We start from the raw sequence: 27519 nt of genomic DNA, 5'->3' as shown, positions 1-27519 counted from the left end.
TATAAATGACTGTATGCCAAGTGCAAGTTTTATAGTCATTCCATTAGGTAACAGTGATGTTCGAATCTAATGAGCTTATGTATGAGCCAGTATAGAGGTTTCAGACTCTCAAGAACCCCTACTATACCAGCCAAGGTCATGCTTACAGAACATTGTTGTGTATTACAATGAATTATTACTTTCAATAGTCTGTGATTTTATGGTATTTAATTCTGAAGTTGATTTCATCATTTTAGTGACAAAAAGAGCTTTAAGCATATATGTGTATTGGTAGTTTTATGTGTGTCTGACAGTGTAAAGATAATTTAAAATCAATCTTGAAGATTCATGTTCAATTTTAATTTATTAACTTTTAAAGAGTTCTGTATGGTAGAGAAGCTTGAAAAGCACTGACCTACAGCATAGCTCCTCAGATGAGAGAGACCAAGATTTTTGATGTGGTTGTAGTATTACTTGGTGTAAAGATAAATAGGCATGATGAATAGTTCATGTCAGTTGAAGTTTTGCAGAAAATAGAGATTATCCGAAAGAATTATAGTTGTCTTGCTAGTAGCAGACAGCTTATCAAAACTAGCAGAACATCAGCTCAATATTATGCAGAAGCTAGTTCGTCTATAACATAAACTGTTACGTTACAGGCTGCAACGCACGCCTATCAAACTGCAGTGTTTTGCCTTGGATCCCGTATCTTCAGCCAAGGAAACTATAGGCTACATTGTGCTAGACTTGAGGACTGCTCAAGAAACAAAGCAGGTATTGCTCTTTTGATGTGTTGTTACCGATGACGTTAGGTGCGGATTTTCCGTAGATAACCCATTGATGGAAGGAACCGGTGGTACGGGACCTGAAAGGGCGAGGGTCTGAGTCGGTGTGGCGATTCTGAGGTTTCACTTTAGGTATTTGATTTAGAAAGTCCCAATATTTTGGTCATTTCTTTGACCTAGAACGACCTTTCTCAAAGAAAATTCTCTCTGAGCTCAGACGTTCGGCCGCATCGCTGTGACCTGGAGCTCAGCATGTTCGGCTGCCCAGCTTTGCTTTCAGAGGTAGTGCTTTTGCCGCTTGCCCTGCTCTGGTGAACGGCACCCTCTTCCAGGTACGCACGCCAGACGGCCTCCATTTCCGGCCTCCGTAGCCATTCTTTTCCAGTTGGTTTCAGGCCTGCGGCGACCCCTTCCTGATCCAGCTCCCGTTGTACCTTTTCGCCGTTGCGATCCCAGCCTAAGGCACCGTCCTTTCTTAACCTTGGCTGTGCTAGTAGCCTTCTGATTCCTTCCCCTGCTTCCCATTCCTTCCGTGTGTAGCAGTCAGAACACGTGAGCTCAGTGAAATACACTTATGGGACACAAACAGCAGCCTTGCCAGGAGCACACACATAAGGAAGGAAAAATAATTCAGGGTCTCGATTCCTACGTCAGTGCTTTTTGTTACTGAAAATGTTTCTTTTCTCTTTTAAAATATCTACCAATCTTTTTTTTCCCTTCAAGTTTATATATTTATATTGAGAGAGAGAGAGAGAGAGTGAGGGAGAGAGAGAATCCCAGCAGTCTCCGTACTCATCACCAGACCTGAAATCAACAGACGCCTAACCAGCTGAGTCACCCACGCACGCCTTTTCTCACCTTTTTTTATGTTACTGACTTTGGAAATACTTTGAATGGTTCATAATAACTTTGTTTTGTCACTTAAACAAAAACAAATAAACTTACTTTTGAAGTCTTTGATTCTTGATTTGAATCCTAAATTAGGATTCTCTGAAGAAAAACTGATCTCTTAGCAACATGTTCACTACTCATAGCCACGGTATTTACAAAGGAGCCAGTTAGCTTAGCCCACATTTGGAATCCTTCAAAAGAAATGGGAATTTAAAAAGTTCTCTAAAAGGGAATCTGTTTCTCCTCCCTCCTTGGGTACTCCTCACCTCTCTGTCCTTAGGTTCTGAAGAGGTTTTCTTTCTGAAGTCTTAGCCCCTCAACCAGGAGCCACGATCATGCCCCTGATGTATCTCTTACCTAGCTGTGCTACAACCTGCACAGGATCCTTTTGTGGTTGCTTTGGTTACACAGAAGGTAATCCTTTTCGGAGGAGGATAGCTGTAAATGCACGTGGCATTCCTTTCTGCCCCTGTCCCACCTGCCCTGTCTGGTCCTGTAGGACGCTTTTGTCATTACATTTGCTTCTTATCATTAACAGAGTTCAGGGGAAATGTTTCAGAATTAAGGCTTTTAAGAAAGGCAGATGTTGTCTTAATCACTCCTGTTTATTAATAGAACTCTCTGAAGTTGGTGCGTAGAATATTTGAAGTTTAGAATAAATTGATTATCTGTAAATGAAAAGAAACACAAAAAAATAAGCTTTGTTTTTCCAAGTTCTAAAACAGAAAAACATAGCATAAATTCCCTGAGTAGCTAAAACTCTTTTTCAGGTTTATTCTTAAAATTGTAATATATCCATCATAAAAAAAATACACAACAGATTATGAGTTTTTCTTTTAAAAACCTTGGGTGTGGATTTAAAAAAACAACAACAACAACAAAAAAACCCAAAAATGATGGCTTAGGCTTATTTTACTTACCAGAAGTTTTTGGTTTTGATCTTCTTAAAGACCAGTTTCTTTAAAAAAAAAAAAATTTTAACATTTATTTATTATTGAGAGACAGACACAGAGTGTGAGCAGGGGAGGGGTAGAGAGAGGGGGAGACATAGAATCTGAAGCAGGCTCCAGGCTCTGAGCTGTCAGCACAGAGCCTGACGCAGGGCTCAAACTCACAAACTGCGAGATCATGACCTGAGCGGAAGTCGGTCGCTTAACCAACTGAGCCACCCAGGCGCCCCTATAAAGATCAGTTTCTATGTCTTTATATCATAGTGGTTAGAGTAGGATCGCTGTTTCTATGAATTGAAATGGTGTCCCTGCATTAATGGAACATGCAGTTCTGGGCCATGAGATTGTGCAGGCTGGTTTGAGTATTAGAATTTCTCAAATTGCTGTGGCCAGGATATTGAGGTAATTTATACTTTATCCTGTGAGAAAGCCTTTATATTTCAGCCAAGTATGTGGTTCATAACCCAGAGCTCTACCTTGGGTCTTTCCTTCAGTATTTTGTTAGTGTCTTTTTGTTAACAATAGCTCCCTGCACATTTGGTATATGTAGGACAAAGCAGAAATGTGGCAGGCAGCAAAGGTATATACCAGAAAAAGTGACAAATTAGGGGTTAGGGAAAGGGAAAATTGGTAGTCTAAACTTTTTATTTTCATTTTATGTTTTTAATATTTATTTTTGAGAGAGAGAGAGAGAGAGACAGAGTGCACGTGGGGGAGAGGCAGAGAGAGAGGGAGACACAGAATCCGAAGCAGGCTCCAGGCTCTGAGCTGTCAGCACAGAGCCCGACATGGGACACAGACTCATGAATGGTGAGATCATGACCTGAGCCGAAGTCAGACGCTTAACCAACTGAGCCACCTAGGTCCCCCTAAACTTCTTATTTTTTTTTAAGAGGAAATACAGCTAGTTTCCTAAGCAGGATTAGATTCTTTTGAGGAAAATGTGAAAAATACTTTAAAAGAGGAGAAAGTGCTAAGGAACTACAGGAAATATATTTGGAAGCTTATAGGACATTTCCCACTATTGTTTGTTTCCTATTAATTATTAACGTGTTTTTGTTTTGTTGTTACTATCCAGGCGCCAAAATGGTACCAGCTGTTGAGTAATAAATACACCAAGTTCAAGTCGGAGATACAGATAAGCATTGGTTTGGAAACAGACACCAAGGCGCCAGTGGATAGTTTTAAAGCAAAAGGAGCCCCCCCTCGAGATGGAAAAGGTTTGTGCGTCATTTCTAAGGACGTCGTCTGAAAAGTTGCTTCTGGGGACTAGAGCTTCAGGAGCGGTGGGTGGTGTGATAGGAAAATACACGCAGGAGTGTAAACACATTTTACTCTGGTGCCTCCGACAGATGTTGTCGTATTGTTAAATGTGCAGCACTGCTCTAACTCTTCCTAGAGAAGAGCTAGAAATAGACAAGATTTTCCTTTCTTTATTTGGTATATGACAAAGCACAATTGTGTATTCTTAAGGATGGCTGTTTAGGAAAATTTTCTTCCTAGGATGAGCACAAGAAAGCCAAACAGTTAACGCTGTTCTCTCTTCGCTCACTTGTTAACCACACCTTCATATTTTTCTTTCCTTGTTTTTTCTTTTTTCTTTTTCTTTTTTTTTTTTTTTTGTTATTAATAAACTTTATTTTAGAGTGGTTTTAGGTTCCCAGAAAAATTGAGTGTCAAATGCAGAGTGTTGCTGTGGACCTCGGTCTCCTCAGCCACACAGCCGCCCCACTGTCCACCTCCCCGGCCAGAGGGGCCACATGTTAAAAGTGATGAGCCCACATGAGCCAATCACTTATCACCCGGAGTCCACAGTTGACATTAGCACTTATTTTTGGCGTTTTATGTTCTGTAAGTTTTGACAGACGAGTAATCACCTATGTCTATGACTGTAGTTTCCCACAGTATCACTGCCCTGAAACCCGTCTGTGCCATTTCTCCCTCCTTTCTGCCTAACTCTGACAAACACTTGTTTTTTTTTTTCACCGAAGTACAGTTGATGTAAAATGTCCTAATGGTTTCAAGCGTACGACATAGTGATTTGACCAGTCTGTTCGTGATGCTGTGCTCAGCACAAGTGTAGAGACCCCGTGTCACCGTACGGCTGTCATAATAACATCGCTGTGTTCCTGTGATGTGACTTGCATCCTTGTGACTTACTCCTTCCGTAACCGGAAGCCTGTACCTCCCATTCCCCTTCATTCGTTGTGGCCACCGCCCCCCTTCCCTCTGGCAGCCACCAGTTTGTTCCTTGTGTATTTATAGGTCTGATTCTGCTGGGAATAGACTTTGCATCATTTGCAGACAAAGACCATATCATGTCTTTATTCCCAGTTGGCATGCCTTTGTTTCCTTTGCTTATCTTCCTGCGTTTGTCAGGACGTGTAGTCTGGCACCACAAAGCTGTGATGAAAGGGGATCTCCTTGCCTTGTTTCTGGAGGATTTTTATGGATGTTCTTTATCAAGTCGAAGAAGTTACTCTCTAGTTGTCTGCTGAAGGTGTTTCATCATTACCGAGTGTGGGATTTTGTCAGATGCTTTTTCTGCATCTTTTGATACCATCAGGTGGTTGTTCTTCTTTAGTTTGTGATATGATGGATTATATTAGCAGATTTTTGAATGTTGAACTAGTCTTGCGTACCTGAAAAAAATCTCATTTGGTTGTGGTGTATGGTTCTTTTTATACGTTGTTGGATTCACGTGGCCAATAGGTTGTTGAGAATCTGTGCATGTATGTTAATGAGAGCTAGTGGTCTCTTGTGTTCTTGTTGGGTAATGTCTGGGTCTGGTTTTAGACATCAGGGTTTTAAATGCTGGCATCATAGAATGAGTTAGGGATTATTTCTTCTGCTTCCGTTGTCTGAAAAAGATGGTGGAGAATTGGTCTTTCTTCCTTGAATGTTGGGTAGGATTCACCAGTAAAGTCATCAGGGTCTGGTACTTTCTGTTGTGTAAAGTTGTTATTGATTCAATTTCACGAAATGATATAGGCCTGTCTGGATTGTGTGTTTCTTCCTGTGTGACTTTTGGCAGACTGTGTCTTTCAAGGGAGTCGGCCCATTTCTTACAGGCGATCCAATCTGTGGATAAAAAGTTGTTCGTGTAACATTCCTTCAGTATCCTTTTAATGTCTATGGACTGTAGAGTGATTCTCTTTTTATTTCGGATATTAGGAATTTGTATTTTCTCTCTTTTTCTCTTGGTAACTTGGCTAAATGCTTACTGATTTTATTGATGTTTTCAGAGAGCCAGCTTTCGGTTTTTATTAGGTCTCTTTCTCTGCTGACTGAATTTGATCTGCAAAAATGTGCTGCTCTTATTTTATTTTCCTGAAAGAGAAGCTTGGGTTGTTTTGTTTTTTTGTTTTGCTTTTTAGTGTGCCTTGTACTGTTGTGTTGAAAAGTGGACGTGATACCCTGGGTAAGAAGAAAACAGGTCTTAGGTAATTTAGAGGTGAAGGAGAGGGAGGGGTTTTGTAGTCCTGTGATGAAGTCTCAGTCTTTGGTGAGCCTGCCCCCCCTGTACTGTTGGGGTTCATCTGGTATTAGATTTAGGTTCTAGATCTTTGGCAGGAGGATCAGAGAAGTGATGCTTTTGTTCTTTTTCACTGCATCCTATCAGCACACAACTTTGATTTGTTCCATTACTGGTGATGTCCACTTTGGTTATGATTCAGGTAGCGTATGCCTGTTACTTTTTCTTTCCTTCACTTATAATTAATATTTTGTGGGACATTATCAAGTGTGGACTTAGAGTTCTTTTTGCTTAATGGGTTACAATATTTATCATTATTTGTCCCTGATTTGTGCAGCGAGAGCCCCTTCAAACTTCTGTTTCCGTTAGCTTGTCTCCATAATTCTTACCGCTTTGGTTAAATTTATTCCCAGGTATCTTCTGGTTTTTGGTGCAGTTGTAAATGGGATCGATTCCTTGACTTCTCTTTCTGCTCCTTCACTCTTGGTGTATAAAAACAGATTTCTGTGCATTGATTTTGGATCCTGCGACTTAGCTGAACCGGTGTATCACTTCTAGCAATTTTTTGGTGGAGTCCTATGGGTTTTCTATATAGAGTATCATGTCGTCTGCAAATTGTGAAAGTTTGACTTCTTCCTTGCCGATTTGGATGCCTTTTATTTATTTACTGATTTTGAGAGAGAGTGAGTTGGGGGGTGGAATCCCAAGCAGGCTCCACACTGACAGTGTGGGGTTCAAATCTGTGAACTATGAGATCGTGACCTGAGTGAAATCAAGAATTGGACACTTAACTGACTGAGCCACCCAGGCACCCCTGGAGGCCTTTTAATTCTTTTTGTTGCCTGATTGCTGGGGGTAAGACTTGGACTACTATGTTAAGAGAGTGGACATCCTGGTCTTGTTCCTGACCATAGAGAAAAAGCTCTGTTTTTCCCCAATGAGGGTGATGTTCGCTGTGGGTTTTTCATAGATGGTCTTTATTAAGTTGAGGTATGTTCCGTCTGTCCCTACTTTGTTGAGGGTTTTTATCAAGAATAGATCTGTATTTTGTCAAGTGCTTTTTCTGCATCTATTGAGAGGATCATATGGTCCTTATCTTTTCCTTTGTTAATGTGGTGCATCACATTGATTGACTTGCAAATATTTAGCCACCCTTGCCGCCCGTATTCCACTTGATACGGGTGAATAATTCTTTTAATGTACTGGTTGGATTTGATTTGCTAGTATCTTGAGAATTTTTGCATCTATGTTCATGAGGGATATTGGCCTGTAATTCTCCTTTTTAGTGGGGTCTTTGTCTGGTTTTGGAATCAAAGTAAGTTTAGCAGCTTTCCTTCCATTTGCATTTTTTCAGAGCAGTTTGAGAAGAATAGCTATTAACTCTTCTTTAAATGGCTGGGAGAATTCCCCTGGGAAGCCATCTGGCCCTGTACTTGAGTTCTTTAGGAGATTTTTGATTGCTGATTCAGTTTCTTTGCGTGTTATTGGTCTAAGTTATCTGTTTCTTCCTGTTTCACTGTTGGTGGTTTGTATGTTTCTAGGGATTTATCCATTTCTTCCGGGTTGCCCAACTTGTTAGCATATAATTTTTCATAATATTCTCTTATAGTTGGTATTTCTGCGGTGTTGGTTGTGATCTCTTTCATTTGTGATTTTATTTATTTGGGTCCTATCTCTTTTCTTTTTGATAAGTCTGTCTAGGAGCTTATCATTTTTATTAATTCTTTCAGAGAACCAGCTCCTCGTTTCATTGATCTGTTCTATGGTTTCTATATCATTTACTTCTGCTCTAATCTGTATTATTTCCATTCCTCTGCTAGCTTTAGGCTTTATTTGCTGGTCCTTTTTCTAGCTCCTTTAGGTGTAAGGTTAGGCTGTGTAGTTGAGACCTTTCTTGCCTTTTAAGTAGGCTTGTACTGCAATATGTTTCCCTCTTAGGACCACGTTTGGCGCATCTCAAAAGTTTTGGGTTGTTGTGTTTTCATTTTCTTCTATGTATTAATTTCTTCTTTAATTTCCTGGTTAACCCATTCACTCTTTAGTAGGATGTCCTTTAATCCTCATGTATTTGTGGTCTGTCTAAATTTTTTCTTGTGGCTGACTTCGTTTCATAGTGTTGTGGTATAAAAATAAGCATGGTATGACCTCAGTCTTTTTATACTTCTGGAGGCCTGATTTGTGACCCAGTACGTGATCTATTCTGGAGAATGTTCCATGTGCACTCGACAGGAATGTGTATCCTGCTACTTTAGGATAAAATGTTCTGAATATATCTTAAGTCTGTCCGGTCCAGTGTGTCATTCAAACCCATTGTTTTCTTGTTGATTTTTCTCCTTAGATGATCCGCCCATTGCTGTAAGTGGGTGTTAGAATCCCCTACTATTATTGTATTGTTATCGATGAGTTTCTTTATGCTTGTGATGAACTGATTTATAGATTTGGATGCTTCCATATCAGGAACATAAATATTTACAATTGTTAGGTCTTCTTGGGATAGCCCCCTTAATTATGATATAATGCCCTTCATCTCTTATTACAGTCTTTGGTTTAAAATCTAGTTTGTCTGATAGAAGTATGGCTACTCCGGGCTTTCTTTTGACATCCATTAGCATGAGAAATGGTTCTCCATCCCCTCAATTTCAATCTGCAGGTGTCTTCAGGTCTAAAATGTGTCTACAGGCAGCATATAGATGAGTCTTGGTTTTTTTTGTTTGTTTATGCATTCTGATACTCTCTATCTTTTGATTGGAGCAGCATTTAGTCCATATACATTCAGAGTGATTATTGACAGATAGCCTGTGTCCGTAATTCTTTGAGCTTTTTCTTGGTTTCTGGCATAAGAAGATGATCCAGGCTTATCTTGTTCTTTGCCTATCTTAGCCCTGGGTTCAGCTGTTTCTTTAAGGAGCCTGCTTCCTTCTAGTAAAGAAAGATGTTGAAGAGTCAAGTTCCAAGTGCAAGATATGCCAGTTGCTATTGGGGTGTTCAGTGGAAAAAGGGAATCGGTGCATGTGTGTATACATACACATATATACGTAAACATGGATGTGTATATATATATGTGTGTGTGTATATATATACACACACACACACACACACCCCAGTAACACACACATATACACCTTTCTGGCTCTGTTTATTTACACATTTAGTGAACAGCATACATTCACATTGACACCTTCATTCCATCCAGTCTTCTATAAGAGTTTTCCTAGTTGTTCTTCCTTTCCATACCTGTAACTCCCTGACAATGGGAGACCTGTCATAGTTATTCTGCTGACTTCTAAGCTCTGCTGACCTTAATATCTCATGGCTATCGTTATTAAAGTGATTGTCAGATACTGTACTAAATGCATTACTTTGATTTAATCTTCTAAACGACATAAAAGCTTTGCAGAAATAAAAATGGAAGCTAAAAGAGATCATATAGTTACAACATACAACTAGCAAATGGCAGAACTAGGATTGGAACCTTGGTCTGTGTTATTCGAGTGTCTCTGCTCTAAACCATGATGCTATTTTTATTTATTTATTTATTTTTGAGAGAGAGAGAGAAAGAGAGAGAGAGAGAGAGTGTGTGTGTGTGTGTATGTGTGTGTGTACACACACCTGCTCAAGTGAGGAAGAGCCAGAGAGAGAGGGAGACGGAGAATCCTGAGGTGTCTCTCCATGCTGTCAGCACAGAGCCCGCTGCGGGGCTCAAACTCATGAACCACGAGATCATGACCTGAGCTGAAATCAAGAGTCATACCCTCAATTCCCTGAGCCACTCACGTGCCCCTCTTATATTTTTTTAAAGTTTTATTTATGTATGTATGTATTTATTTATTTTGAGAGAGAGAGAGAGATAAGGCGAGAAGAGAAGAGAGTGTGTGAGTGGAAGAGGGGCAGAGGCATGGGTAGAGAGAATCTCAAGCAGGCTCCGGGGCAGAGCCCATCGCAAGGTTTGATTTCACAACTGCAAGATCATGACCTGAGCTGAAAGGAAGAGTCAGACACTCAGGATTAACCCTGCCTATTACCCCTCCCTCCATCCCCCATCAGAGTGAGAGCTGTCTTTTAGTTAAAGAGTTTTGTTAGAGACTCATTTTCAAGCCAGAGGTGCAATTTGCACCTCAGCCTGGAAAACTGGAATCCGGAGAGGATTACTTACTGATAGGGTATGTATACATATGAGGTGTGAATTCTGCCACTTCTCTTCTCCTAATTGGTTCATAGTTTCCTCTTAGGAAACTATCTCACTGTTTAGCGTGGCATCCAGTAAGCCTCTGCTTAGCCCTCCAGCCCGTGACATGTGCCTTCCATGTTGGTCATCACCCTGTGATCAGTGCCACGCCTGCCTCACTTCTCCAACCACAGGCTTTCTCTTCCTTCCCAGTCTCTGCGGTGCGGTTCCTTCTGCCTAGAACACTCTTTTCTACTCCCTTATCCTGGGTATGTTCACCTTTCTCTTCTTAGCCACATGGAGTTTATTTTTCAGTTCCCAGTTGAGATTCACTGCCTTCAGGAAACCTATAATGTCTTTTCTTTGTGGTTTATTTATTTTAAAAATATTACTGTATTCCAAAATAAGGCTTTTATGTGCAGAAAGAAAACGGTGCTTAAGTAAGGTTTTTTTTTTGAGGGTGTTAAAAACAGGACATCCAAGGAAACCTTATTGAGATACTATATCCATGAAAACTGCAAGCAAGATACAAAGCGTACCCAGCTTTCAAAACCTTCACAGTAGTTTATGGCACACTGTGACATAGTTTAATTGTGTTTTTTCCCCGTAAAGTACCTGCCAGCTTGTCTGGCCTCAACCCCAAGGACATTGTGGCAGTGCTGAATGAGGAGGGAGGCTACCATCAGATCGGACCAGCCGAGCATTGCACAGACTTCTTCATTATGTCAGTGACCATAGCATTTGCCACCCAACTGGAGCAGGTAAGACTTTCCTTCTGATTAGTGATTCACAAAGAGCGGAAAACATTGACTTTTTAAAAACTTGCCTTTTGGGTATTAAAAAGATGTGCACGTGGACTGTTTTTTTTACTTTAAAAAAATGTAGAAACATGTTTCCATTCATACCAGAAAATATTTCTGCTTTAAGAATAAATTGGTATGATGTTAGTAGTAAGAGAATGAATTAAATCTCTGGACATTTAGAAGAAAGCCCATCAGTAAACACTGTTTCCCGTTGTACCATGTGGCATTGTAAAGACTGGTCTGAAAGGATTTTTCTTTCTAAATATTGAAATATTTATTTTTTGGAGAAATGTTTAATGTTGGGAACACTTGGTCCCAGTCATACTTTACTGGGTATCATGTCTGGAATTAGATTTTACCTTATTTACAAACTGACAAATTAGCCAGTTAGAATTTCTTGGACGTTGCCGGATGACAGGAGGTTCCTGGGTCAGAGACAAAGGACTGTATTACTCTCGGCACAGCAGACATCAGCATCTGCATGTTGCCTGCAGTCTTTGTTACCCTAGGTCCCAAGGGGTGACATCGAGGGGCCCAGGTTGCTGCTGTACAGAGTGGGTTTCCATCATAGCTGAGGAACAGAACACTTTGATTGTAAGTCGCCTGGTCTCCCCAGGAAGACACTTGACCTAATCCTTCTAGGTTACCAGCTGTATAAGCAACACAGGGAAGTGGCCTGTGTGAGGGTGGTCAGTGCCCCAGCAGGAAGTGCAAGGACTCAAGACCCACGTCAGCATTGCCTCTTCCCCAAAATGGCTTAGCACAACATGAGCTGCTACCTCATTTTCCTTCTCAGGATCTAGCCCAGTTTTCTTGACGTTATGTTGGTCGATAGCAGCTGAAGTAAATTAATCTTTTCAAAAATAGAGAATATGGCTCATGACTTAAATTTTTACCATACTAATAGCTTTCTTAGAAGTACAAAGTTCCCACATAGTCTGCATTTACAAGTGAAATATGAGTTAGTGACCACAGATTTATATGACTTGTGAGACTGTCAGGTAAAGATTTTTCTCAGGGAGTATGTATAATTTTGTCGCACTAAATTCATGTTTTTGCCTTTCTGTATCACTTTCTCTATTTTTCTTCTCTTCATAAAGCCCTGCCTATGGATTGCTCCAAATATGCCATTCTGGTTAGAGGGAAGGTTAGTTACTCAGTTTAGTTTTTTTAAAAAAAAAACTCAAAACCAGAATAATTGCCTGTTGGCTCTCGCTGCTAAAAATTAAGCCAAAATGGGTTCCTCAGAAACAGTAAACAGAATTACCATGGAGCCCAGCAGTTCCACTGCTAGGTGTGTATCAAAAGAATTGAGAACAGGTGTTCAAACAAAAACGTGTACAGGAATGTTCATAGCAGTATTCACAGTATCTAAAAGGTGGTAACAACCCACATGTCCATCAGTGGATGAGTGGATAAACCAAGTGTTTGTGTGTATAATGGGATATTACTCAACTCTAAAGGGATGGGGTACTGACATGTGCTGCATCGTGGATGAACATCGAAAACCTGCCGAGTGAAAGAAGCCAGACATGCAAGGTCACATAATGTGTGATGGCATTTATGTGAAATATCTAGAATAGGTGAATCCATAGAGCTAGAAAGCACATGGGTGGTTTCCTGAGGCTGCAGGAAGGGGGAAATGGGGAGTGAGTGCGTAACAGTTACGGTATTTGTCTTGGGGATGGTGACAGCCTCATGGAGCTAGATGTGGCGACCCTAAATGTGGGTGCATGAACGACATTGTGAATGTACTCTGTTACTGAGGTGTGCATGTTCTCGTGGTTACAGTGTTAGATTTTCTGTTGTGTATTTTACAATAATTAAAAAACACAAAAAATTAAGTCCAGTAGTGTATTCATCTTTTGATACTGTTGAATATTTATTTATTGTTTGTTTTTTTCATTTTTTAAAGACAAGCATTTTTGTTGTTGTTTTTTGGTACCTTTGTTAATTTTTGTTGAGAGAGTGCATGAGCAGGGCAGGGGCAGAGAGGGGAGAGAGAATCCCAAGTGGCTCTGTGCTGGCAGTGCAGAGCCTGATGTGAGGCTCAATCCCATAAGCCATGAGATCATGACCTGAGAAGAAATCAAGAATTGGATTGAGCCACCCCACGTGCCCCAAGCCAAGCATTTTATAAATTAGCCATTTAGTTTTTTCTCTTTGAGGCAGTGAAAGGTGGTGTGAGAAAGCATTTGGCAACAAACAAACCCAACGAAAAATACCTTCTCAGATGCACATCAGTGACTTAGAACCCACTGCTATCAAGTGGTAGAATGGAGGAGTTAGTTTGGGGCAGCGACCAGGCGGTGATCATCGTGCATTCCTCCTTTTCTTAGATACTGAAAGTTGAGGGTTAAAAAAACAAACAAGGATGATAAAGGATTTTTAAAAGAATCTTTTCTTAGTGGAATTACTTAAAATGAAGTACGCTATGAAATATCTAAGGACCATCTTTACTTCTTAAAATTTTTATTGCTTGGTGATTATGGAAGAAACCAAAGGGGAAAAAAAAAGTCTCTTGTAATTGAACTCAAAAATAATCACTGGTGACAAGGTACTGTATTTTTTTTCTTCAGACATTTTCTTGTTCACATAATAGCTGACTCTGCTGGGTGGTGGTGGTGTCCACTTGAACATGTTTTTTCTCTTGTAATCCTTTTATTGACCCTAAAAGAAATGGAAGTACAGAGGGATAGAGCACTTTGCCCAGAGCTTCACAGTAAGCCATTGATGGAACCAGGATTGGGGGTGTAATCCAGAACTTGCTCTTAGCAACTGTCAGTGTATAAATGCTGCCTCTCTATGTATAAATCTACATGATTAAGATCTACTCAAATACATTTTTTCTCAGATTCATGAATGTATGGGATTAAAGTAAACATTTACATGTAAAAATATACTCTATACGAAACGAAAAATCGCTACTGAGTATTTACTATGTTATTTTACACAAAATAAGTAATTTTGAATATTTGCTATATACTGAATACAGAGCTGCTATATTCTAAGCGGTTAATTCTTTTATTTTCTTGAACCATACAAACTGTCCTGTAACTTCTCTTGGCCTAAGAGTATGTCTTAGATAACTTCCATGTCAGTATATCATTATTTAGCAGCCATATTGTATGATAACTAAAATATATTTAAGCCATCCTCTACCGATGAATACGACACTTGTTATTTTTAACAACATCCTAGTGAACACTTAGGGTCTGTTGGATATTTTATATTTTATGGGACAGGAATCTGTGTTTCCGCCATAGGTGGCCATGAAGCTGCCAGTTTTGAGAAACAGGAAACATCCTTTTGCAACTGTTAACTTGTAGGTTTCCCAATTTTGACAGCGTGTCTAGAAAGCTTTTTTCTCAAAGGCGTGGACTAAGGTGTTACATTAAATAGCCTGCCTGAAGTTTGTTTAAAACCCTCCTCTTATGTATGAAGACAGTGGCCGAATAAGAAGATGAAATAAGGTATATGGAAGTAAAGAAGACTCAGTTCAAAATATGTGACTGCTTGCTTCTAAAAGAACTTACACGTACTCGTTCATGAATCAGTTGGATGAAAAGTAAACTTTAAAACAAAACATATCTCTAAAAAATATTTTAGTCTCTGGGCTTTTCTAAGGTAAACCTTGAAAAGTTAAACTAGTCATGAGGTCGTAACTTTTCAGAGATTAAGAAATTTTGAGTGATTTTAAGACTTTGAAATAAAATCAACATTTTAGCGTAAATTTTAGAGTTCATCAGACATTCATAAGCCTGTGTAGTGGTTTATAAATGAATACTCTTTTTTTTCCTCCTTAAATGCTTAGTTAATTCCGTGTACCATGAAACTTCCGGAACGACAGCCTGAGTTTTTCTTTTACTATTCTTTGCTGGGAAATGATGTTACAAATGAACCCTTCAGTGATTTGATCAACCCAAACTTTGAGCCAGAGAGAGCATCTGTTCGAATACGTAGCAGCATAGAAATTCTTCGTGTTTACCTGGCACTTCAGTCTAAACTACAGGTAAGTACGGCAGGAACTCTTTTTCACTTGAGATTTTTTTTTTTTAATGTTTATTTTAGAGACAGAGTGTGAGTGGGGGAGGGTCAAAGAGGGAGACAGAGAATCCGAAGCAGGCTCCAGGCTCTGAGCAAGCTGTCAGCACAGAGCCCGACGCAGGGCTCGAACTCACGGACTGTGAGATCATGACCTGAGCCGAAGTCAGATGCTTAAGTGACTGAGCCACCCAGGTGCCCCAACTTGAGATGATTTTTTAAAGCTTCATAGAGGTACCAAGACTCTTATTTGAGTAGTGAAGGTCATCTTTCCCCTATATCTTGTCATTTTTTAGGAATTCTCCTGGCTTGTGAAGTCCCTAGTATAGCCATTACTTGAGAATTTTAGGAGATACACCTCTTTTCATCATAACTGGGTAAAGAAGTGTATCAGTTGACAGTCTGTGTAATAGAAAATGTATAGAGAGCCTAAAGTTGTGGGCTCAGGGAAGATTTCATCATTAATTAGGGGGCTTAGTAGTCATACACAGATCATGCCCTGGATTTCAGAATGTATATACCCAATTGCTATTACAAGCTAAGAAAGGGGTGCTTGGATGGCTTAGTTGGCTAAGCATCTGACTTTGGCTCAGGTCATAATCTCATGCTTTGTGGGTTTAAGACCCACGTTGGGCTCTGTGCTCACAGCTCAGAGCCTGGAGCCTGATTTTGATCCTGTGTCTCCTTTTCTCTCTGTGCCCCTCCCCCACTCATGCTCTGTGTCTGTCTCTCAAAAATGAATGAACGTTAAAAAAAAAGGCATGAAATAACCCAGCTTTCTAAAACCTGCCCTTGAATCGAGGAATTTTGTCAAGTAACGTTCTATTGGACTCTCTTTAAGTGAAGCTTACTCAGTGAATTTACTGTTCTTTGTTTTATTACAATTGATTTTTTTTTAATTAAAAAAAAATTTTTTTTTTAACGTTTATTTATTTTTGAGACAGAGAGAGACAGAGCATGAACAGGGGAGGGGCAGAGAGAGAGGGAGATGCAGAATCGGAAACAGGCTCCAGGCTCTGAGCGGTCAGCACAGAGCCCGATGCGGGGCTCGAACTCACGGACCCTGAAATCATGACCTGGGCTGAAGTTGGACGCACAACCAACCAAGCCACCCAGGCGCCCCTATTACAATTGATTTTAATCAGACTGAAATGGGGTAGTGTAATAAAGGATTAGGTAGTCATTTTTTGAAAGTGATCAGTCTTTAGATTTTGCTTGCAATTTGGGTGGGAGGTAGGAAGAGCCTTTAAGAAATTGTAATAGAGGTATATTTTGGACGTGGTTCTGCTAAACTCAGGATTCTAAGTAGCTGAATACTATATAAAATGATGAACTGCTTTCTTCCTGTATTTTATCTTTTCATATGGATTTTACCTTTCTCCCATCCAAGTACTAACCAGGCCTGACCCTGCTTGGCTTCTGAGATCGGACAAGATCAGGCGTGTTCAGGGTGGTATGGCCGTAGACTGGATTTTAGCTTTCTAAACATCTTGAGATTTATTCCACATCTAAAATACCAGTCTTTACCAAAGTAATGACTTCTTTCTTTAATTCTCCTAGACATTTAAGTCGTAAAAATCCTTTCTCTCCAGCCCATTAACACCATCACACCTAATAACATTGAGACTAAATTACAAGTCATTGCTGACATTAGAACTAAAAATAGTTTCGTGTTGGGGCGCCTGGGTGGCGCAGTCGGTTAAGCGTCTGACTTCAGCCAGGTCACGATCTCGCGGTCCGGGAGTTCGAGCCCTGCGTCAGGCTCTGGGCTGATGGCTCAGAGCCTGGAGTCTGTTTCCGATTCTGTGTCTCCCTCTCTCTCTGCCCCTCCCCTGTTCATGCTCTGTCTTTCTGTGTCCCAAAAATAAATAAACGTTGAAAAAAAAAATTTAAAAATAGTTTCGTGTTGTGACTGCTTATTGTGCATCTGAATGCCAGTACAGGAAGATAAACAAGTTGATACTATAGTATGTAGGTGATGGGCAGTTTCGAAAGGGGGTAATGTTGAGGTTCTGATTAGCTATCAGTGATATACAGTACGCTCCACCCGAGAGGTACTCTGTTTTACCTTGTAGCGTTAAATGCTGTTTTATATATGAACTCTGAAGAGCAAGAAAAGAGAAAGAAACACTAAAGATGTTTTATGGGCAAATAAAACAGAATTATTTCAAGTTCTTTACTTTCCAAATAGGGCTGGAGCTACTAACTTACTTAGTATTTTTTTTTTTTACAACTGTTGAGATTAATTTTGAAATCGAAATAGAAACATTGCTTGAGGTATTTGTTTTCTATTTACGTTCGTTCATGTATTCATGATATATTTGCTTATGTCAAAACAACCCAGTAAGATATTAAAGTAACCATAATTCCTGAAGGAGAAAAGGGTGATAACGTATGATTATACAACACTGGAAGAAAAAATGAAAAAGAATAGCTTTATTATTGAGTTCTTAGGAAAGTTTATGCCTTGTCAACAGTTTGAACAATCAAGTATGAGACTCTTTGACGCAGTTGCTGCAGGTCAGGAAGACAACCTGCATTATACTTCCCTTCTCTGGATCATGTTATAACCTTGGGTTAAAGTTGATGTGTTTAGGAGAAGAGAGACCATAAGGCCCTATTCCGATTTTCTCTTTCACATCAGATCCATCTTTGCTGCGGAGACCAGTCACTTGGAAGTACAGAAGTGCCCTTAACCGGACTGCTGAAAAAGGGGAGTACGGAAATCAACCAGCGCCCCGTTACAGTTGAGGGTGCTTTTATTCTTGACCCTCCGAAGCGAGCCAAGCAAAAGCTTGCACCTATTCCTGTGCAGCTGGCCCCGACTGTGGGCGTGTCTGTGGCTCTGCAGAGAGAAGGCATAGATGCCCAGGCAAGTAGTGACCCCTCCATCTCCTCCTCCAGCTTCTGCGCTGTCACTCCGGTGTCACTCGTGACTCCCGATAAAAGTTGAACTTCAAGAGTGACCTAGCATAAGCAAGTATTTATTATTCTTAATTAGTGGCCTCCATTATAGGTTTTCTTTTCTGGAAAGTACTGTAGCTGCCCTGGCTGTAGTTTATAAGTGATAACACGGCCTTCACGTACCGTTTTCTCCTATGCTAGGAATCTCCCCTCCACCCCCCACCCCCCAGGTCATGGTCAGTCACTGGCAGAGATGGACCTCATTTCTGGGAATCTGCACTCATGGTATCATTTTGGTGGACTCAGCTTTAGCTTAAAGACAGGGTTCTTGGTTCATTAGTGCTTTCTGGTCCCCGTACTCTCTTTAGGCAACAGAGATGGTATTTGTTTGGATGTATATGTTTTTTGATTGTATATAGTCCCAGAATCAGCCTCCGTGTACTGTTCTTCTGAAGAACTGATCTTTATGTAGATTACAAATGACAGAAAAACTGATGTGAGAGTTTGAATATATATATATATATATATATATATATATATATATATTAAAGTACGTATATGCATATATTTTTAGAAGGAAGTGGAACAAAAGAAGAAAATCATGCTAGATCTGTTTTTATTTTGGTTTTGTTTTAACATAGGCCTCCATTGTATTTATTGCCTTGGTAACAATAACCTTTCCCAGGGACCCCGTCCCTGACTTCTTACACCAAATATCCCTTCTTACCAGTTAGGATATATTTTGGTACTCAGCTCTGGATATCCTGTTTCCTTCCTGTCCATCTTCCTTTTTCCGGTTCTAGATGCTATACGAAAATTTGCAAATAATGAAGGAAAATAGACTAGGAATATCTAAAGTGGGAAGGGAAGCTATTACTAAAAAAAAAAAAAAAAAAAAAAAAGTGACTTTTTTTTGCTTGAAGGAAAGTGCTTTGCGAATCATACTTTATTAAACAATTATTTTTAGTCTTTAATTGAATTAAAGACCCAGAATGAACATGAGCCACAGCAATCAAAGAAGCAAGTTTTAACTCCTGTAAAAGAGAAGACGCTTGCTGGGCCAAAGTCACCAAGCGTGTCCCCTGTTCCACCTCAAAACCAGTCGCCTCCAACCCAAGATGATGCAACCGGAAGTGAAGTGGAGAGCCTGCAGTATGACAGGGACATGAAACCAAACGCAAAGGGTAAGACGTTCTCACACATCTTCCAAGCGTCCGTTTTGTAGCCATCTATTTTAACGATGAAGAGCGTTTTCACCGTTTGTCAGTATATTGTGAGTTTGATTTTCAAGAGCCAATAATGTGTGGTGATGTAAAAATTCAGTTTAAATGGAATTGAATTGAATTGAAATTGAGTCTGTAACTTCATCACAGAATTGGCTAACAGGTAAGAATTGTTCAATTACTTTTATTTTAGACACAGCTTACTGAGAAGAAATGACAGAAAATAGTTCTCGCTAACATATTTTTCACTAGGCAACGCTTGAATATCTTGAATCCATTGGAATTTTAGAGAGAAGAGCTACTAACTGCCTGTTGTAATAAACTTGTTATACCCATTTTTGATGCTAAAGTTAAGGGAGAGCCTGACAATGGTTTTACCTGGTTGTGTCAATCTTCCACCCACTGCACTAGGACCCGCAGTTAGATCTTGTAGCGGAAGTAATTAGAACAGTGTTCGGTCAGGAGTCGGAAGTTAAGGTGCAAGTGATCCCTTGGTCACTCAGTAGCTGTAGGACTTGGGCCACTCGCTACCCATCTCTGGTCTGCAGTGGGACTGGAGGAGAATTCTCTTTTTGTCAGACTATGTCCTGTGTGCCTTCCGTAGCCAGAACTGTGTCTTCAGAATCGATGTAATGATGCCTGCAGTAAGTCTGCCAGACAACCCCTCGAACTCGAAGTTAAGGTTAGCTGCCTCTTGGAAATAAGTTGGCGCCTGCCGGGCTGCTGTCGTACGTTAGCACTTTTCTGGTGTGCAGTCGATGTGGAGTGGGGGGCCTTCTTTACACAGTTCTAAAAATGGGAATTAAAGCCTACCTAATTTGGGGGCAAGTCACTTTAAGAAGTTCCTATGCCTCATTTCAGAGGTTTATGAAACCAAATGATCACATTTCTTGCTTAGAGGGAAACGAGATGGCATCTTTAAGTGAGATAAATAAAGGAAGAGAAAGTGTTACCGAGTGGGACTTTTTTCTCTTAAATTTTTATGTTCATTGTAGCCATGGGTTCTTCTTTGCCTCTTCCGGTGGCCCAGCCAGTGACCACAGCCACTGCTTCAGAAACCGCCTCGGGACAGAAGATTGCGGTGCCAGCGACATCACATCATTTTTGCTTCTCAATAGACTTAAGGAGTATCCATGATTTGGAAGCTGGTTTTCCAATCAACTGTATGTTAAGGTGTGATATGATTTTGTTTCAAAGTATTCTTTTCTGAAGAGCAGTGCCTTTTCTCTACTTGGGAGTTTCAGAGGGAGAAACATCACCGGAGAAGTTAGAACATTCGTTAAATCCTGTGGACTGAAAAAGCCTGCAAGGTTCTGTCCTCATGAGTTCGAATTTCAACAAGGGTGCGTTGGTGGCATTGGTGGTATGAGAGGTGGTGATAATTGTAGGTGCTGGTGATAATTTACTACTGCTTCTATTCAAAGAGAGCGATTCTTAAAATGTGTTGTTTCAGAAGGTCACCTGGGTGGCTCAGTTAGTTAAGCGTACGACTTCAGCTCAGGTCACAATCTCACACTTCGTGGGTTCGAGTGCCGCATCAGACTCTGTGCCGACAGCTCGGAGCCTGCAGCCTGCTTCGGATTCTGTGTCTTCCTCTCTCTCTGCCCCTCCCCCTCTTGTGCTCTGTGTCTCTCTGTCTCTCAAAAATGAATAAACGTTAAAAAAAAATGGGAAAAAAAAGCATTGTTTCTAGAAAAGGCGTCACGGCAAATTCAGGAAAGTGTAATGTCTTGTTTTTCTATGAAACTGTATTATAATGGGAAGTTGTATCTCTACTACTTGATAAATGAGACTCTGAGAACCATCCTTAATGGTTGCACGTGGAGTGTGTCTACCCTGTTCCATATAAAGAGTTGAAATACTTATATATTTCAGTCAGTTAAATGGCTCTACTCAATAGCCTGTTATTAACAATAATACATTTTCATAAACCTTCTGGTTGAAATGTATATCAAATGTAATATATTAATGTGTTTTAGTTGGGAGTGGTTAGTTGTTCCTTACAAATTTCTTCAGAGCATGCACTAGCCTTTCTAACAAGGTTGGTGCTCTTGATGCAACTAAAATGAGAAAATCTTTCTGTCGTCTTGGACTGCCGTTTCCAGGAACGTCCACAGCTGTGCACTGCTTCCTGCTGGTATTTGAGGCATACGTGCCTTTTAAATGCATAAGTTAACTCATACTTGTATCTACTCCTTCATGTCTTAGATTCCTCTCCAGCTCTATCCAGAAGCCTCTCAGCTTGGATGTGAACGATGGACAAAATCAAAAGGACCCAGCACTGGGTGTGACTGTGAATTCACAGAATGGCATTGTTTCCATCACAGCTTAAGTTGTACTGTTTACCTCTTCTCAGAGGCTGAAAATAATTATTAATATGTTATTTGAAAATTGAGGGAGAAAAAGCTTGTCTCTAACAGACAGAGCTTTTCTCAAAGGGTTTATAAAACCTCTCTTAAAATTGTTTTTAGAAAAAGAATTGTTACTAGTATTTCTACTCTTTTTGTCTTCCTCTGTTTTTAATTTATTTAATTTATTTTGATTTTATTTATTTAGAGAGAGCACGAGCAGGGCAGAGGTGCAGAGGGAGAGAGACAGAATTTCAAGCAGGTTCCAGGCTCAGCGTGGATCCCAACATGGCGCTCCATCCCATGACCCTGGGATCATCACCTGAGCTGAAATCAGGAGTCAGACGCTCAACCGACTGAATCATGCAGGCGCCCCTATCCCTCTACTTTTTTAACCGAGATCTCTTTTCTGCTGCTACTAGAGAATGTGATCTTAGGGTACCTAGAGATAGTGTTGGCTAGAAGCATAGAAATATCGAGGTGATCTACAGTTAGAAGCTGTGAGGGGGAAGCCTTGTACTAGCCCCCTTAGCAGGCACGCATCCTAGTTTTTGTGGTTCCGTCTTGTCATATGGGCCATTTGTTTAATCATTAAGTGCCCACATTATGCCAGCAGTGTGCCAGGTATTAGGAGTGTATGGGCCACGTAAACAAAGAGCTCAACCTAGTGAACAAGACAGACTGAGAAATAAGTCCACATACGAGGAAGGCTAGACGTTCGCTTGGCAAAGAAAAGGGGAAAAATACTCTAAACCGAGGAAACAGTTATGATATGCTTAACACTCCACTTGGAATTCACTTGATGATAAGGGCCGTTGGTTCTGTCTTTTAGTCATTTTGTGGCATTTTTTAAGACACTGGCCATTTAACTTTCCGTTTCATAAATTTTATGTCATCATGCTCTCACTGGTGTGAAACTGGTTGGCACCTGTGGAATGGGATTTGTGAGATGAGCTGATTTCACTGCATGTGTCATTATGTAGAAATGGAGTAAACGCGCGGGATTCTCGTTGCAGGAAAAGCAGTTTTCGTTACTAGTCTTTAAATTCCCGTTTTCGTAACGCATAACGAGACACGAGATGAAACTGAAGTGAGCCTCAAGTTGTCTTTCTCTTTGGCTTTAAATACAGAGTAAGTTCAGCAGTAGTCAGACATGTTCCCATTTAATCAGGTGTGGTTTCTGTGAAGAAAGGAAGAAAGAGTCTTGTCACTCCTTGAATCACCGCTTCCATCCTTGATTCTCAAAGACAGAATCTTACCATGGGTGCACCCTCTGAGAGGTGACTAGGGGTTTTCAGCCCATAAAAATCGAGACATGATTAAAAAATTTTTTTTCATGTTTATTTATTTTGAAAGCAAGAGAGGCAGAGCATGAGCACGGGAGGGGCAGAGAGTGAGGGAGAGAGAGACTCCCAAGCAGGGTCCACACCGTCAGCACAGAGCCCGATGCGGGCCTCGTTTCTACAAATGATAACATCATGACCTGAGCCAAAATCATCAGCCAGATGCTTAGCCGACTGAGCCACCCAGGTGCCCCCAAGACATTATTAAATAAATAAAGTAAGTTTAGAAATTAAATTCAGCAGGTATTTCCTGAACATTTACTATATGCCAAAAAGTGCTTATTTTTGCTGGGAGGACAGAGATGAAAAACACAGGAGCCATGCCCCCAAGGGACTCCTGGACAAAGGGCAGCTTGGTCTTTGTTTGGCGTCACTGTCATTCCTAAATTTTAGAGTCATTGGGAGTGTATGAGAATGATTCTCTCTTCCTTTTTCGGTGTTACAGCCTTCACAATACCAGACTTCTTCTTGCCCTCAAGTTCATCTTAAGATTGCTTATAAAGCAGCTTTGGGAACTAGTGCTATATACACATAATGCATTTCCTCTAGAATTGCTGACAATATTTGCAGAATTTTAAAGGTGATGACAGGATTAGAACCACAATGTATTGGTACCATTTACGTATTCTAAAAATTCTATTTGTTATATCCATTTTATCCTTTAAAAAAAACAGATTAGAAGTCTCATCTGTAACCTGTATCATAGGTTGGTTTTTGTTTGTTTGTTTTTTGTTTTTTTTCTAAATTCTAGGTACTCCTATCCATTCTTTGGTAGTGCAGCTCCTATTATGACAAATCCTCCTGTAGAAGTTCGCAAAAACATGGAAGTTTTTCTTCCACAGTCTTACTGTGCATTTGACTTTGCAACTATGCCTCAACAGCTGCAGGATACCTTCTTAAGGTAACGTAAATATGGTGTGTATGACACGAAGCCACTCTTGAAAATGCGTATCTTGTTACTGACAAGAGGAGTTTCTAGAGATTTAGATCCACAGCAGTTACTGCATCTGATAACTTGGACACACACGTATTAGTAATGTAATTAGGAATGTCTGTGACGTGGGTGCTTCTGCTCTGAAGTTTTATGAAGTTATGGAGACTCTTCGCAGATTTTCATATCTTATTTGTCTGAATTTGGAGGTTAGAACTGTGTTAAATACTATCTGTGAGTAAGGAAGACGATTTGAAAGACTACTGTCTTGCTTTTCATAATATGTGAAGATCAGTAGGAACAAGCTATTTAGTTTTATCACGGATGCACCAGTTGACTGTAGTGAATTGGTTGCTTTTTCTGTTGCCTCATCTGTATAAAATGAAGGTGTTATTAATGCACCTATCTGAAATGGATTTGTGAAGAAAAAGATCTGAAACGTCTTTTTACTCAATTCAAGTGTGTATATTATTTTACAAGGAGGAAGGAAGAGTAAAAAATAGCACTTCGTGGGTTTTCTTTATTGCACAGAAAGAGGTGTAGAAACTGTAATGGTATTTTCTGTTTGTTACCCGTGGAATGGAGCCTTTCCGACCCAGGTAACAGAAACATCTTGGTGCTTGGGCAACTCAAAGATCTACTACTGACTTGGTTCAGAAATGATAAGATATGAACACTTGTTTTCTCTTCCTTAGGATTCCACTGCTGGTTGAATTATGGCACAAGGACAAAATGAGTAAAGATTTACTCCTGGGAATCGCCAGGATCCAGCTTTCTAACGTCTTGTCTTCAGAAAAAACTCGCTTTTTAGGTTCCAGTGGTGAACAGTGTTGGCGTCAGACGTACAGTGAAAGTGTGCCTTTTATAGCAGCACAGGGGTAACGGATTTCCCAAAATATCCATAGCCTGCTTTTTGTTCTCATTGGCTGGGTACAGCCTTACGCTTCCCTGTCGTTTTGGTGGTGATGGTCCTTCTTTGACCTCGGGGGGCTGTATTCTAATTGGCTTTTTAGTACTGTTTACCTTTCTGATCCCACTGTACCCTCTAAGACTCTTAACACCTAGGATCTTAAATGTTTCCCTCCTCTCTGTTAAGCCTGATGGTTTTAATTTCCCACTATGTTGTTTGTGTGTTTAGTAATTCCAGGTCAGATTTATAATGTATTTTTACATTATTTTGCTTTGGGAATGACTGTTTTTCTACTTGAAAATATTTTAACTTTTGCTTCAAATCTATTTTCTGAGAATGTTACAAATGTTTGGCACTTTTAAAAAATGAGTATGGTTTCTATGCCCTGGAATCTGGTGCCACCATGGAAAACTGAAGTTCACATACCTTACACAAAATACATCTGTTTTATTTTAATTTTTTTTTAATGTTTATTTGTGAGAGAGAGAGACAGACACACACACACAGAGTGAGCGGGGAAGGGGCAGAGAGAGAGCGAGACACAGAATCCGAAGCAGACTCCAGGCTCTGAGCCGTCAGCACATAGCCTGATGTGGGGCTCGAACTCCTGAACTGTGAGATCGTGACCCGAGCCATAGTCAGATGCTTAACCGACTGAGCCACCCTAGGCGCCCCAAAATACATCTATTTTAAATACGTCTTTTTAAATTTAGCAGTAGAAATTTAAATACACTTTAAAATTATACATCACATGCCTTGGTTTTTGAAGCATAATTAGAATGTACAAAGAAATCAGGCTCAGTAAAAAGCTGAGATCTGAAAGTAGTATTTAAATCCCTTCCCTTGCTCTTCCCCATCTATAGTCCCTTCCAGAGAGCAAAGAATTAGTAAAACTTTTATTCACTTGGAGGATCTGGCAGCAGGTGTTTTAGAGAAGCACATCTTCTGGTGAACTGAAAATTCTTCCAAAAATCCCATTCTTTTGTCGCATTAAGTAGAACACAATGAAAATAATTAAATCATTACTAGTTATTTTAAATCTGTTGGTTATGAATGTGAACTTGTGTTGCCCTGCTCTGTAGACAGAGAAGTTTTAGGAGACTTAGTGCTTTGGTGTATTTTATTAATTTCTTCTACAAGTTGTGAGATTAGATGAAAATGTAAAAATGATTATTAAGAGTTTATTTGTGTGGGTTCCAGTCATTGAAGTTTTTGCTTGACCAAGGCTTTATGGAATAGATTTTAGACAAGGCCACGTTTCTCGTAGGCAAGACTGTATTTTCCTCTGATGTTCTGGTAAATGCTACATGCAGCTGTACGAGACAGAGAGATGCTCTTTATGATAAAAATAACATATAATTATCCTATTTTTAGGAATTACCCTGAGGCAGTGCTCACATCCAGTAAAAGATTTATGTACAAGTGCTTCATCCCAGGAAAATAGTAGAGTAAGAATTCAGAAGAATCTACATAATCAAGAGTAGGAAAATTAGTTTTTGTCTTAGTTTTACTGTGTAATTTTATTAGTATATTTTACAGGCATTAAAACTTAAACATTTTTGAATGAAGGTTGATGACATGAGAAAATGCTCCAGATGTAAATGGAGAAAAAGGGACAATGTGTATCTGCATGTGTATCTGCACATATGTAAAACAGAAGAGAGGAAGGAAATGAAAGTTTAGCAGTAATTACCTTTGGGCAGTAAGAGTTTAAATTTCTCCAAAATAATCTATAGCTAATGTAGGTCTTCTTGTAGTAAACGTAGGTCTGTATGTAAGAGTTCCGTGATCAGGTAAAATGCATATATGGAAGGTCTCGAGGTTTGAGTAGTGCGAGTGTCAGATACAAGAAATGTGACCTGCTCAGTGCTATAACATCGGGGAAATAAAAGGAAAAATCATAGTGTTTCCACAAATTTTAAAGTATTTCTGACTTCATGTGTAGGTCAAACAACAGGATAATGGATCTTTCTTACACAGTAACTCTAGAAGATTATGGACTAGTAAAAATGCGTGAGATTCTTGTATCTGATTCATCTCAGGTAAGTAACAGTGAATGTGAAACAACATGACTGTAGTGGATCGAATGCATTGTGTGTATGAGTGTGTTTGTTTCAATATGTTTTCATTCATGTTTTAGGGTTTATCTGCTGGGCAACAGAAGGCATGTTCCCTTCCTCCAGCACCTTGTCCTTCAGAAATCCAGACAGAGCCTCGAGAAACCTTAGAATACAAAGCAGCACTAGAGCTAGAAATGTGGAAAGAGATGCAGGAGGACATTTTCGAAAATCAGGTTACCTTTTAAGTGTTACTTTGAAACCTTTTTTTTTTTATTGGTTTACTTAGAATATTTTTCTTCTCCATAGTAGACTTTTTTTTTCTCTCTCTATTCCACGGGTACCCTATCTAGCCCTCTTAATAGCAAGAATACTTTACTCTGAGAGAAAAACAGAATAAAAAAATAACTCGATAAATGATAGTTTGGCAGAAGCCATGCAGAAGGATCCCCTTGTCTATGACTTCTGGACAAAATTGGGACTGAAGGTTCGAAGTCAGTGTTTGAGAAAGTGAACATTTCTTTTAATTTCAGGCCCTCGTTTACCATATCCTCCTGGAGCCTAGAACCATCTCTCTTTACACAATAAAGAGAGAAAACAGGTCTTCACTTCAGTTTAAAAAAAATTTTTTTTTACGTTTTATTTTTGAGAGAGAGAGAGAGAGAGTGCGTGCAAGCAAGCAGGGGAGGGCCACAGAGAGAGGGAGACACA

General features: G+C 39.9%; 1 protein-coding gene across 8 annotated transcripts in view; it reads left to right on the top strand.

Moving 5' to 3' along the window:
- CEP120 (centrosomal protein 120) overlaps positions 1–27519 on the top strand; it is an 80822-nt gene that overhangs the window by 6369 nt on the left and 46934 nt on the right. For all 8 annotated transcript variants that reach the window (XM_045058275.1, XM_019831483.3, XM_045058264.1 and 5 more), the window contains exons 4-14: positions 639–753; positions 3684–3825; positions 10858–11006; positions 14863–15060; positions 17737–17964; positions 18964–19180; positions 20215–20392; positions 23662–23811; positions 24537–24719; positions 26697–26793; positions 26892–27044. In XM_045058275.1, coding sequence (XP_044914210.1) covers positions 639–753; positions 3684–3825; positions 10858–11006; positions 14863–15060; positions 17737–17964; positions 18964–19180; positions 20215–20392; positions 23662–23811; positions 24537–24719; positions 26697–26793; positions 26892–27044 — 1810 coding nt within the window. The remainder of the gene's footprint in view (positions 1–638; positions 754–3683; positions 3826–10857; positions 11007–14862; positions 15061–17736; positions 17965–18963; positions 19181–20214; positions 20393–23661; positions 23812–24536; positions 24720–26696; positions 26794–26891; positions 27045–27519) is intronic.

The sequence above is a fragment of the Felis catus genome, chromosome A1 (assembly GCF_018350175.1).
Source record: "Felis catus isolate Fca126 chromosome A1, F.catus_Fca126_mat1.0, whole genome shotgun sequence".
NCBI lineage: Eukaryota > Metazoa > Chordata > Mammalia > Carnivora > Felidae > Felis > Felis catus.
The sequence above is the reverse complement of the archived record's forward strand: the minus strand, read 5'-3'. Positions and strand labels throughout refer to the sequence as shown.